The sequence below is a fragment of the Pteropus medius genome, unplaced genomic scaffold (genome assembly GCF_902729225.1).
Source record: "Pteropus medius unplaced genomic scaffold, Ma_sr-lr_union100, whole genome shotgun sequence".
Classification (NCBI taxonomy): domain Eukaryota; kingdom Metazoa; phylum Chordata; class Mammalia; order Chiroptera; family Pteropodidae; genus Pteropus; species Pteropus medius.
The window spans coordinates 14,870,290-14,882,106 of record NW_024349796.1 but is presented as its reverse complement, the minus strand read 5'-3'; the positions used below and the strand labels follow the sequence as shown (position 1 = coordinate 14,882,106).

Here is an 11,817-nt window from a genome sequence, read left to right as displayed (position 1 = left end):
AATCCTAAATAAGGAATAAAAGCGTTTGTGTGAGCGGCACTCTGGGGACCTGAGCACCCGGGGATGCCCCCCAGACTGCACAGCGCCCCGTTCGCCTTGAGACCGGAAGCCCCTGCTCCCCCTACAGATATTCGGTCTCCCGTTCCTACCTCTTCAGGGTGTCCAGTGGCTCCTTCCTGCTCATGACACCAGTGTCGGGGTCCACCGTGGTTAAAATGCACCTGCACGCATACACACACACATACACAGAGCATGACACAAGGGCGAAAGCAGAATGGCCTTGGCCTCCCGCCTCCCCGGGCAGCGGAGGAGGTGCCCTACCTGGAGCAAGCCATCACCCTTTTCAGTTCCACGTCCCCAATGAGGAGCTCGTTCCACGAATCCTACGGGACGAAGCACAAAATATCGCATGACCACGTCTGAGCCTGCGCCCTGGCACGCCGGTGGCGGGACTGCTCATGAGCTGACACCTCGTGAAGCCACTTACATCGAAGATGGCAGACCATACATCAGTCCTGAGGGGCCACGCAGCTCCCTGTCCCCTCCTCGCTCTACCTTCCATGTGCCACTTCACTGACTTGGAATGAAATGCACCCTTTCTTCTCGTTTGTCAAACCGTGGTGGAAACTCGCCTCCTACGGGAAGCCTCCCTGACTGATCTTCTTTCACCCGAGGGGGGCAGGGAAGTAAGGGGGCAGAAGGAGTGGGAGAAGGGGAAGGGGGGGTACGGAGAGGCCGCATCAGATTTCTTTGTGCGTGCCCCAAGGTGAACGAGACCCTTCAGTCAGGGCGGATGCGAGTCTCGTATCTCCCCTGGCCGGATGTGAACAAACCAAGAGCAGCCCACAGCCTTCTTCTCTCTACATTCCCCACTGGGGTCAGGAAGCACCCCAGGTGCTGCCTGCGGCTGGGGTCACCGGTACCTACACTTCAGGACAAATCAAATCAGTGGACTGCATCCCGCGAACCCATCGGGGGAGATAGGACATGCATACACGAAAAGCAAATGATCTATATATTTTTTAAAAGTCCAGAAAAACTTTAAAAAGAGCCGAGAAGTAGCGAGCATGTCCTGATATAACTGTGCAGGCAAGAATCATCCCTGCCATTCGGAGAACAAATCTTCACGCTGCTCTGGTCGGGGCAGAGGTGGGATCCGAACTGAGTCTTCCAGGGTGGAGATTTTGAGGGGCCAGAAAGAAGGGTGAGGGGACCCTAGGCAGTCCTTAGAAGGAAAGAAAGACACAGACATCTGTGTGGCCCTGACCTGCTTAGCCTCAGAAACAGAAGTACCAGCGGCCTGAAGACAAGATCTCGTGAGTTAAAACCAACCCACAAGCCGCAGACAGAGCTCCGGACTCAGAATCTTAACTCTAATAGTGTCATTCTTGAGCTATGTATTGCAGATTTTTAAAAAATCATAATGTGGTTCTCTTCGCCGCAATTTTCACAGCAGCCCAGAAGGCTGGGCTCCTGTGGGCAGAGCAGTCCCGGCCTGTCCTGCATGCATTTCTCCACGAGGGGGCACTGTGGTCATTTAAAAAAAAATCCAAGAGGAGAGAAATGAGGATTCCAGTTAGGAAAGTAATTTGTTATTAATGAAAGAAATAGTTCCAGAACCCCTTTCCTATTCAGTAGAAACTGTTAGGAATTTATTCACAGAAAAATAGGTAAAAACACCATAGGGGAAGAATCCATTTGACAAATGGGGAGGAAAAGCGGAAACTGTTGTGTGTTGAACGTCCGCTGTGGGCCCAGAAGTGTGTTAAACGCAGGAGAAGAGCCCACGGAAGTCTCCCCACCAGAACACAGGTGACGAGAGACTCACACGGCACAAGCTGGGTGTGGGAGAGGCTCGGACGCAGCACCCTGTGGCTTTAGAGAGGAGAAGCAGCTCCTCTAGGTGTGGTGACCAGCTGACTTTTCGGGGGAGGCGACTTTTCATCGGGGCTTTCAAAGAAGGCGGGGGGTTTCTAAGTGGGTGAGGGGCAAGATTCAAGGTGATCGGCACGGAAGTAGGTGAGGGAGGCGAGGGAACGAGCCAGGTATGTGATGGGAGGTGCCAGGCAGAGGCGCCGGCACGTGCAAAGATCCTGGGCAGGGGAGGAGGGCAGGGTGGCCGGAGCAGGCTGAGAGAAGGGGAGAGTGACAGGAAATGCAGCCCTGCAGTCAGCAGGGCACAGGGTCGCGTGGGGACTTGGGTGTCGCCATAAAGACCCCCCTTTTTTTTTTTTACTTGAAGAGAAATGGAGAATCGTGAGTTTCGAGGAAAATGACATGACGTGACTTACAATTACCGGATGACCTTGACCTACGTGTTGAGAATAGACCATGTATGATGGTGGGGTCGGTCAAGGGCAGAAGCAGGGCGACCGGCCAGTGAAGAGCAGCTATTGCCATAAGCCATGCGAGAGAGGACGGCGACTTGGCCTGGAAAGAGGCCGGAGGGGAATCGGAAGAGGACGGAGCCAGCAAGACACGGCCGCTATTGGAATGTGGGAAGTGAGAGAAAGCAGGACAAAGGGCAGGTCCCAGTCCGGGTACGCCAGGGGGTCCTCGGTCTAGAGAAGCTTTTGAAGAACGGGCCGGAAGCGCCAGTACAGACAGAGGTCGCTGCAGATGGGTGCGTCCTCCCCAAATCCGTATGTTAAAACCACGCTTCCCGCAGCCATGCTGCAAATGCCAGATTTCCCCGGGGGCCATCGACGGGACAGGAAAGCCACCTTCCCCCAGACCCGGGGGCATGCACGCCCTGTCTGTGCCGCGGCCCCCATGCGCTCCATACTAGGGAAATTTGGCTCAAAAACGAATCTGCCTCCTGGGAATTCTCCAAAGACGCCTCAGACCCTGAACTGCTCCTTGACATCTCACCTCCGCCTCGTCTATATTTGTGTCCACACAGAAGTCTGCACCGATCAGATGCTCAGGAAACCGAAAAACTGAACCGGCGTGTAGAAGAGGCCCGATAAATAACGCATATTTGGGAAGAATCTAATCTAATCTCAAAGACTCATACCTTGGGAAAAAAAAAAAAAGTTACATCCAAGGAAAACGGGCAAGGAGCCACATAGTTACCTCTGCGTAGACGCCACACCCTGAAATGACAATACTGGGCCTGAAGTTAGCTGCTTTGACTTTCTTCTCCAGCCTGGAGTTGAGATCCGCCAGTGACGCCTGAGAGATCATCAAGAGCGGACTGGTGTCGGAGTAAGCGATCTGCTGGGGAGAGCAGTCGTCATCCCACGTGGCCCACGAAAGAGTCTCTCGGAGCTTCCAGTTCCCGGACCCCTCGCCCCCCACCCCCCAGGCACACAATCTTTCTAAGGCTTTCTCTAGTTTTTTTTATAGAAAAAGTCACAGCGATTCAGTAGCTCTAAAGAGCCTTGCAGATCACAGGGATTCCATGATGGAGTGAAGAGGACTTAGGCTAGTTCCAGGATCCTAGAACCATCACCTAGCAAGTGTCCTTGGGGAATTCACTCTACTTTTCTAAGCCTCTCGTTTTTCACATGGTTAGTAAGGCGGTTGGGTGTGATGACCTTGTTACGTGTGATCAAAAGAAATATTCACTGATTCTGTGGATAGTTATTTTTTATGCTACCTGCAAATCATTGATAAGTATTTTTGCTGACTCTGATTCTTTTAATAAGTATTTTTGCTGGCTCTGATTCTCAAAGCCCTGGTCATTGAGTTTCACAGCATCGTGCTACCAACCCTACTGTCATAATGAGTCCTTATAGCCTTGTTTTTTAAGAGCTGGTCGTTTTAAGTCTGCGGATCTCCGTCCCACACTCATTGTCTTAATTGCATTCAAACAGTAAAAAGGTTGGCCTCCACATGCAATAACAGAATGGACTGGAAAGATACTGGCATAGAACAGTCCTGAAACCCAAATGGCACCGGAAGGCTTCCGTAAATAGGAAGTTAGGTGTCTATGGGCAACGACGTGGGTGTCACCCCCAAATCAAGAAGCAAAGATGACGTTCCCGAGGGAAGGGCTTGATTTTTGCCTATGGTTATTGCTCGGGGGTCACCTGGCAAAACAAGGTCTGAGCTCAGCAGAAATGCACCCCTACCGGATGGGCTGGAGGTGGACGGCGCTCAGCTCCCAAGGAAGCCTGCCCCCCATAGGCCACCCCAAAGTCCCAAGCCGAGGGGCCCTCCTCTGACCTGATCTTTGGCCCGGAATACATCATGTATTTGGTGAGGCTTTCTCGGTCGCATGTGAGGCTCAAAATGTACCAGGCGGTAGGGCTGTGACTTCAGGAAGCTGGTGACCCACTCGGCTGCGGCCTCACCGCAGTCCCTGCCCTCCACCTCCAGGCCGTGCACTCTGCGGGGGGTGACAAGAGAGAAGGCTGGGCATGGCTTTGAAAATCTGGGTGCCCCTCCATGTCCTACTCATATCAGAATAGCTACAGCAAGCTGTGATGTCCCTGTCACTCCCTAATTGCCAGGAGACATCAGTTTAGCCTGGCACCACCTCTGTGAATAGCCGGTTTCCCCAAAACCGCTCATGGAAGAGACTGTTCTTCCTCGCTGATTATTCTTGGCTTTCTCGACAACCATTCATTGACCACGTAGGCATGGGTTTATTTCTGGGCTCTTGATTCTGTTCCATCGATCTATCTACGTGTCTATTTTTAGGACAGCACCGTACTGTTTTGATTATTGTAGCTTTGAAGTATAGTTTGAAAGCAAGAAGTGAGATGCCTTCAGCTCCGTTCTTGTTTTTCGCAGGATTACTTTGGCTACTCGGGGCCTTTTGTAGAGTCATGCAAATTTTAGGATTGCTTTTTTCCTATTCCTGTGAAAAATGCCATTGGAATGTTGATAGGGATTGCCTCGAATCTGTGAACATGGAATATCTTTCCATTTATTTGTCTCCTCAATTTCTTTCATTAATGTCTTAGAGTTTTCAACGCACAGATGTTCCAGCTCACTGGTTAAATTTCTGAGTCTTTTAGTATTTTTGACGTTCTTTATTTCTCTTTCAGATCTTTTGTGGTTAGTGTTTTGAAACACAACTGATTTCCATGTGCTGATTTTTTTTATCCTGTAACTTTACTAAAAAATTTGTTGATCGAACAGTATTTTAGTGGAGTCTTTGGGATTTTCTCTATATAATATCATATTATCCACAAACAAAGATATTTTATTTCCTCCTTCCCATCCGTTCTAAATTGACCTAAAAGTCAGAGGGTTGAAGTTCACGTGCTACGCCTACAGAGTAGTGAGACTCTTTGATCAATAAAAACCAGGAGCATCTACCCGCCTTCCTCTATTCTGGGTCAAGATGAAGTGGAATGGAAATGACCAAAATAAAAATGCCAAAATTCATACATCCAAATGCATTTGACCTTGCAAAGTAGTCACCTCGGGAAGCAATAGAATCATCCTAACATTAATCAGAAACAACTTAGAAGACTCATGAGAAATAAGCCCTACTGCTGGGAATCTAACTTCATTTTCTAAACCAAAAAAAAAAAAAGAAAAATCATCTTATGTGGCTTGATCACCTCCTTGTTTACCCAACTTAGCTCCCAATGACTCACACGCTTCCTCCAAATATCAAATCCACCGCAAGAGGGCGGAGATTTCCAGAACCCAGGGTGTGTGAGAGGTTAGCCTGTGTGTGTGTGTGCGCACGAGCGCGTGTGAGCAGCGGACCATCTAAGATGTTCATTTCTGAAGCATCTCGAGCCACGGCTGCGCTACCAAAATCTAGGGACAAAGGCAGCCTTGAAGGCCACCTTCCTATTAGATGTCTCTTTTCTAGTGTCTGGGTAAAAAAAAAAAAAAATCTCTTATCTCTGGAGTCAAATCCCAACTGCCATCAAAGCCCCTCAGCAGCCCACAGTGTGCCCTTATAGGAGGATGAAGGCTGCCTAGGAAGGCAGCTGACAACCATTATCTTCACTAAGTTAAAGCATTTGCATCCATATTTGCTCATTACAAAAATTTAAGACATCGGCCCTCTTGACCTGATGCTTGTTTCCATGGCGGCCTCTATGTGCAGGTCTGGGGGTTCAAGTTCGTTTAAACATCCGGAACCTGAGGCTTTTAAATGAGCAGAATTTTGTTCCTTGTTATCTTCCTTATCCCCTCACGTTTCTCCTGTGTTCTGAGCAGCCTCGGCTGTGACACACTGTCCAGAAAAATCCAAGGGAAAAAAGTCCAAATGTTCCCAAAACCTTTGACGGAGATACCGCAGCCACGATTTGAGGCTGCTCACCTTCCAAAGTCTCTAATTCCCTTTTTCCCTTCAGTGTCTGGCATGGCTTGTGCGGACACCAAGTAATAAGCAGGTCTACTGGCTATGATCATGGCCTTGTCACCCCAGGGCCCCCAAAACTCATCGGAAATCTTTAGGGAACCGGGCTGACGTTACAATTCCAGATGCCACAAGAGATACCACAAGGGCCGTAAAGGAACCTGAGTCCGAAGCGTCCTTGACATCTTTGCCCGAAGACTCTGAGCCTTCTCGTTTTGCAATTTTTAAACACGTTTCCTGTTTAGTCTTTGAAACACAAGCCGAAGCCCGTAAGGGTCCGTGAAAAATGTTTCCACACCATTCCCAATGGATAAAAAATTAAACGGAAAAAATTTTCACCACTGCAAAGTCCGGCTGAGTATCTAACCATGGCAGACAAATAGGGACCAGGAAATGGAGAGACATGAAATACAAATCCTAACAGGCGTATTAAAAATGGAAATTAAATCAACGAGAAATTACCATTTTTCCCATCCGAATGGCAACATATTTTTTAACATAATGGTCAGGATGTAATTAGACAGGTATGCCCATGAACCGCTGGCGGCCACATACCTGGTTCTGTCATTCTGCAAAACAATTTAGCAACATATAGCGAAAGTCTAGGATCCATACTCTCGTTTCTAACAAAACTATTGTGAAAATTTTTTCCCTAAGGAAATAGTAAGAGATATGAACAAAGATTTCTTACAAGATATTTATCACAGTCTTCTTCCCACTTGGGAAAATACTGAAAACGATTCAAATGTTTAATCTTGGGGACAAGTTAAAATGCATAAAGGGCACTCACAGAATGAAATGTTTGCCAATATGAAGAATGACATTTTTGAAGATGTTCTAAACAATAAGAAAAAATACTTAATGTATCAACTTCAGTAGATAGCGGTATCCGAGACTCAGAATTTTTGTGTTAGTTCGAGTTGGTGTTAAAAGTATCAGCTATAGAGACAGAAAGGAAATATGTCAAAATATTAATTATAGTTATTTCAGATGGGTTTTTCCCCCCTTTTTGGTATTTTCCAATTTTTCGACTATGAATATATATTCTTTTTAGAATCATCAAAACCCACCCAATTAAAATAGGAGCATATTATTATTATGTCTAGGATATTATAGAAACTGTATGGGTGTTGCATTTTATGAACATTTGGGGGTCTTCTGACACTTTTCAGTTAACTGCATTGTTTGTTGTGACGTTACTGTCTATGACAGGTCACGGACTAACATTTAGCATTCACGTCGCATTTTAATTCAAAAGGCAGAAGCTGTAACAAACGTATACTTCGGCTACATTTTGATTTTCCCATAACAGGATTAAAAAGTCAACTCTAGATGCGACTTTTAGAGGCGGCGCTGGTTTTGCTGGGCCTCTCGCCTCCTCGCAGCCCTTGTGACCCTGGGAAAGAGCTCCCGTGCCCAGCGCCTCCCGGGAGACCCTCCTCGCACTGTGACTCGGACCCCTGGGTGACTGCAGGTCGGATCACCATTCCAGTTGCTGCTGTCCCTTTTCTGTTTTGGAACTTACTTCCATCGGACCTAAATGCCGCGGGGTCACTTCGCCATTTGCGACTCCTGTCCTAACTCAGAGTTGTACGGTTCCTTCTCTCCAAGCAAAATAGGCCCCGTCCTCTGGTCAAACAGGGATCTAATCTTCCCTCTCCCAGAATTCTCTCCCCAGTCACTCCCACCCCACGTTGGTCCTTCAGTGATGCGTTTTGTGTCCTGCTGATGTGTCAATATGCCTTTGTCCCCAGGCTGTTCTACATGGGACTTTTATGTCTGTCAACGCCATGTCGACACCCGTTTCTGAATTGCTATCCTCCTTCATGTAGATCATCATGCTCTTGAGGACCTGACCCCACATAGGGTGCATTTGTCATCGAGGGTTATCGGTCATCTTTCTCAGGATCCCCTCCGTAGCTGGCACTTTCATGGCCCTGCATGAGTAAATGCTCGAGCCGGGGCTGTGAACGGCCTCTTCCTTACCTGCACTTAACCACGGCATTCGTGGCGGGCGTCTGGACGGGCAGCTGCAGGTCCTTCGTGTAGGCTGCGCTGAGCGTCAGGGCATCCCCCTCACAGATCAGGGAAATGAGGACCAGGCGAGGTTCCTGTCGAGCAGTGACCATGTTCCCCTTCTCGTTGATCACAAGCCAGAACCTGCCATTTTCAAAACACAAGATACGCATGGCCCGCCATGACCAGCAGCCAGGACCCACAAGATCTTCAGTGACGCACTGTCATGTTTGAATTCCTCCCTGTAAGCCTGGTGCGTGTGACCTTGCGTGTGCCCGTGTCTGTGTGTCTGTCTATCCAAAACATCAACTCAGCAGCAGAGCAAGACTGAGTCTCAGTTCATTTCAAAGGGTCTCATAACCACTCAAGCATCCTACATAACATCTGCAAAACATTTGGAGCTTCTTGAAGGCACAGACATCAAAGATGTTAATTATATTTCCATCTCAACGGCCAGAAAGTCTGATCACTTTCCTTGAGCATGCCCCAAGGACATGATGAGAATCTATCTTCTAGAAAGACTTTCGGGGCCTGAAGAGGCACAGTAACAAGACCACTGCTGTATTGGTCACAGAACTTGGGATCCAGGTGAGCACCATATAACGCCACACGCACCTGGCCAAACCCACCCTCCTCTTTAAAAAAAAAAAAAAAAAAAAAATCGCTTAATACTCAGAACTGTGAATTTGCATTTACCAAAAGGTCTAATGTTAATATGGACAACATTTTTTCTGGCCCAATGCTCCTGGTCTAGAGGTACTTTGCAGGAGAAAAAAAAAAGGAGAAATAAGAGCCATTGAAAGGACCGTTGCCAGAAAAAGAACGATGCGATTGTGTAGGTTAGCTCTCGACTACCAAACATATGGAAATTTTGGTACATTCGGTTCACACTGGATTGGATGTTCCCATTACAGAAGCGACCTTGTGCTTTTGGCATTCATGGACAGAAGAAAAAACCATGGCAGGTATTTGGGGTCATCACCTCCAGCAGGTCGCCGTAACTGAGGCATCGAGCGACAGTAGAGAGTTCGGCTAACACGAGCCCTTCTCTGAACTGCCTCGTTATCCTGGATGTCAACAGAGCTCTGCCCCGTGCCAAATCCTTGCTACCGGCATATTCTTCCGAGTAATTCTTCTGAGTAATAACGGACGTCTGATCTTTCTCAATACAAATTCGATCGTGTCACCCCCTCATGCAAAGTCCCTCTATGCTTTCAGGATAAAATACTAGCTCTTCGGCAAGGCAGACAAGGCCTCTCACGATCCAGATGCTCGCCCAGCCATCGTCACCTCCCGATGCCCTTACACCTGCCAGCCTTTCTTATGTTTAAAATGTTTTTATTGTGGTACAATATATATGACATAAAATGCCTGGAACACTCTTAGGTATAAACCCAAAGCAATTGAAAGTGGAAGTGGAGACTCACACAGATACCCGGACACAAATGTTCACTACAGCAGTTTTAAGCACACAATTCAGTGGTATTAAATATATTCACAATATTGTGCAACCGTCCCCACTAGCTACTTCCAAAAACTTTTCATCACCTCCAACTTTGTACCCATTAAGCAATAACTCCCCACGCCCTCCCCTCTGGCCCCCGGCGACCTCTAACCTACTTCCTGTCTCTATGAATTTACCTATTCTACAGATTTCATATAATTGGAATCGTACGACATTTGTCCTTTTGTGTCTGGCTTACTTCATCTAACATACTGTCTTCAAGATTCATCTAGGCTGCAGCACGTATCAGAACTTCATTCATTCCTTTCCACGGCTGAATAATCTTCTGCTGCGTGTACATGCCACTTGTTTATGTATTCAGTGGTTGATGGACATTTGGGTGGCTTCCACCTCTGAGCTATTGTGAACCTTGCCGCAGTGAACACTGGTGTATAAGGATTTCTTCAATTCCTGTTTCCAGTTCCTTTAGGGAAATATTTACGAGCGCATCAGCCTTTCCTCCAAAATACCTGTCTTCTCAAGCCCAGTGTTTTTACCTAGCTTATTCCCTCTCTCTAGAATGTTTGCCTCCCCAACTTACTTGCCTGGAAAATTCATAATCATTTTTAAATTTTCAGTTCAAGCTATGAAGTCATTCCTGACCATGCCTAACTTTCTGGTGCTTCTTGGCACTTGTCCCATTGACAAAGTTATCATATAGAACCGGAACTGTTGTTCGCATTTCTTGGTCACTTTCTGGTAGTGTGATGACAAAAATAAGACTATACCACAGTTTGTGGTATAAAAGCCAATATTTGTTTTTCGAATTGATACGGTAACATTACGATGCCCTTTGCCTCTGGGCCTACGAAAACAGGTTCTACCATCGTTCTGAGTCTGCTGGATGAATTACGGACTAGTTAGCATTCTTGGCTTCGTTCCTGAAGCAAAGATGAGTAACTCACCTTTCAACTATGTCATGAATTGCCCTCTGGCTGGAGGGCTGGAAGGGAGAAAAGCTCCAGCCCCCATCGTCCGGCGCTGGGGCAGAGGCTGTGAGGGCTGGTGGAAGGAAGGAGCTGGAGGGCAGTTTACAAAGGGGCCCAGGGCTGGCCTGAGCCAGACTCGGAGGAGGACAAAGCCTCTCGCTCTGGGCCCTTGCAGCCTTTGCCCAATCCCAGGAATTCACAGAGATGGAGCCTACCCTGGTAGGGCATCACTGAAACCATGATTCTACAAAGCACCGCTGTGCTCGAGAGAACACAGGCCGGCTCCCACGGGGGGTGCGGCCATGAACCTATTTCTCCATAAACGCGTGCTTGAGAGAATTAGGGAGAACCATCTACGCAAAAGCACTTTGGAGGCTGCAAGAAACTTAAGCATCGACTGCTGTCGTCAGCCTTTGCCGCTGTCACTCCGGCACCGGGCCCTCTTTGAGGGCTGAGCTCCGCCGCTCCTAGTCGCCCCAGAGACAATGACTAAAAAAAATCACTAAAAGCGGGGACCGATCCCTTCTCAAGGTTCCCAAGACGGAGGCGGGGTGATGGCACCCGCGGACCCATGCGGGACCTCATCGGAGAAACGTGGGAGGCGGAGAGACAGCCATCCCGAGGCCCGGTGTCCCCGCCCTGGGGTCCGCTGTTGGGAGATGACAGGGGGGTCCCCAGCCAGGCCCTGGTTATTCGTCAAGGGAGGAAGGACCTGTTAGCGGACTCTGCAGCCCTCCCCCGCCACCCCGCGCGCCCCGCGCCCCGGCGCCGCGTACCTGTCCCGCAGGTGGCCGCTGCGCAGCCCCAGGGCGGTGCACTCGGCCTCGCTCACCGCCACGCCCTTGCACGACTTGACGGGGTAGATGCACAGCTGCTGCACGGTGCCCACCTGCTGCAGCCGCCGGGGTCGCCTGGGCCGCGCGCGGCGCCACGCGGCCGCCCCCAGCGCCACCGCCGCCAGTCCCAGCGCGGCCGCCGCGAGCCAGGCGGCCGGGGGCTGCGCGGGGACCCCGAGGGCGGCCAGCGCCCGCGAGCCCGCGGCGCCCATGGCCCGGCCGGCGGTCCGGGCCACCGCTGTGGCGCGCCGCTCGCAG

General features: G+C 49.2%; 1 protein-coding gene across 2 annotated transcripts in view; it reads right to left on the bottom strand.

The window, feature by feature from the left end:
• Positions 1–11,771, bottom strand: part of LOC120619198 (mitochondrial amidoxime-reducing component 1-like) — a 19,093-nt gene extending 7,322 nt beyond the window's left edge. For both annotated transcript variants that reach the window (XM_039883427.1, XM_039883426.1), the window contains exons 1-6: positions 11,500–11,771; positions 8,261–8,434; positions 4,171–4,333; positions 3,076–3,216; positions 322–383; positions 150–221 (exon numbers count right to left, since the gene is read on the bottom strand). In XM_039883427.1, coding sequence (XP_039739361.1) covers positions 150–221; positions 322–383; positions 3,076–3,216; positions 4,171–4,333; positions 8,261–8,434; positions 11,500–11,771 — 884 coding nt within the window. The remainder of the gene's footprint in view (positions 1–149; positions 222–321; positions 384–3,075; positions 3,217–4,170; positions 4,334–8,260; positions 8,435–11,499) is intronic.
• Positions 11,772–11,817: the final 46 nt, after the last annotated feature.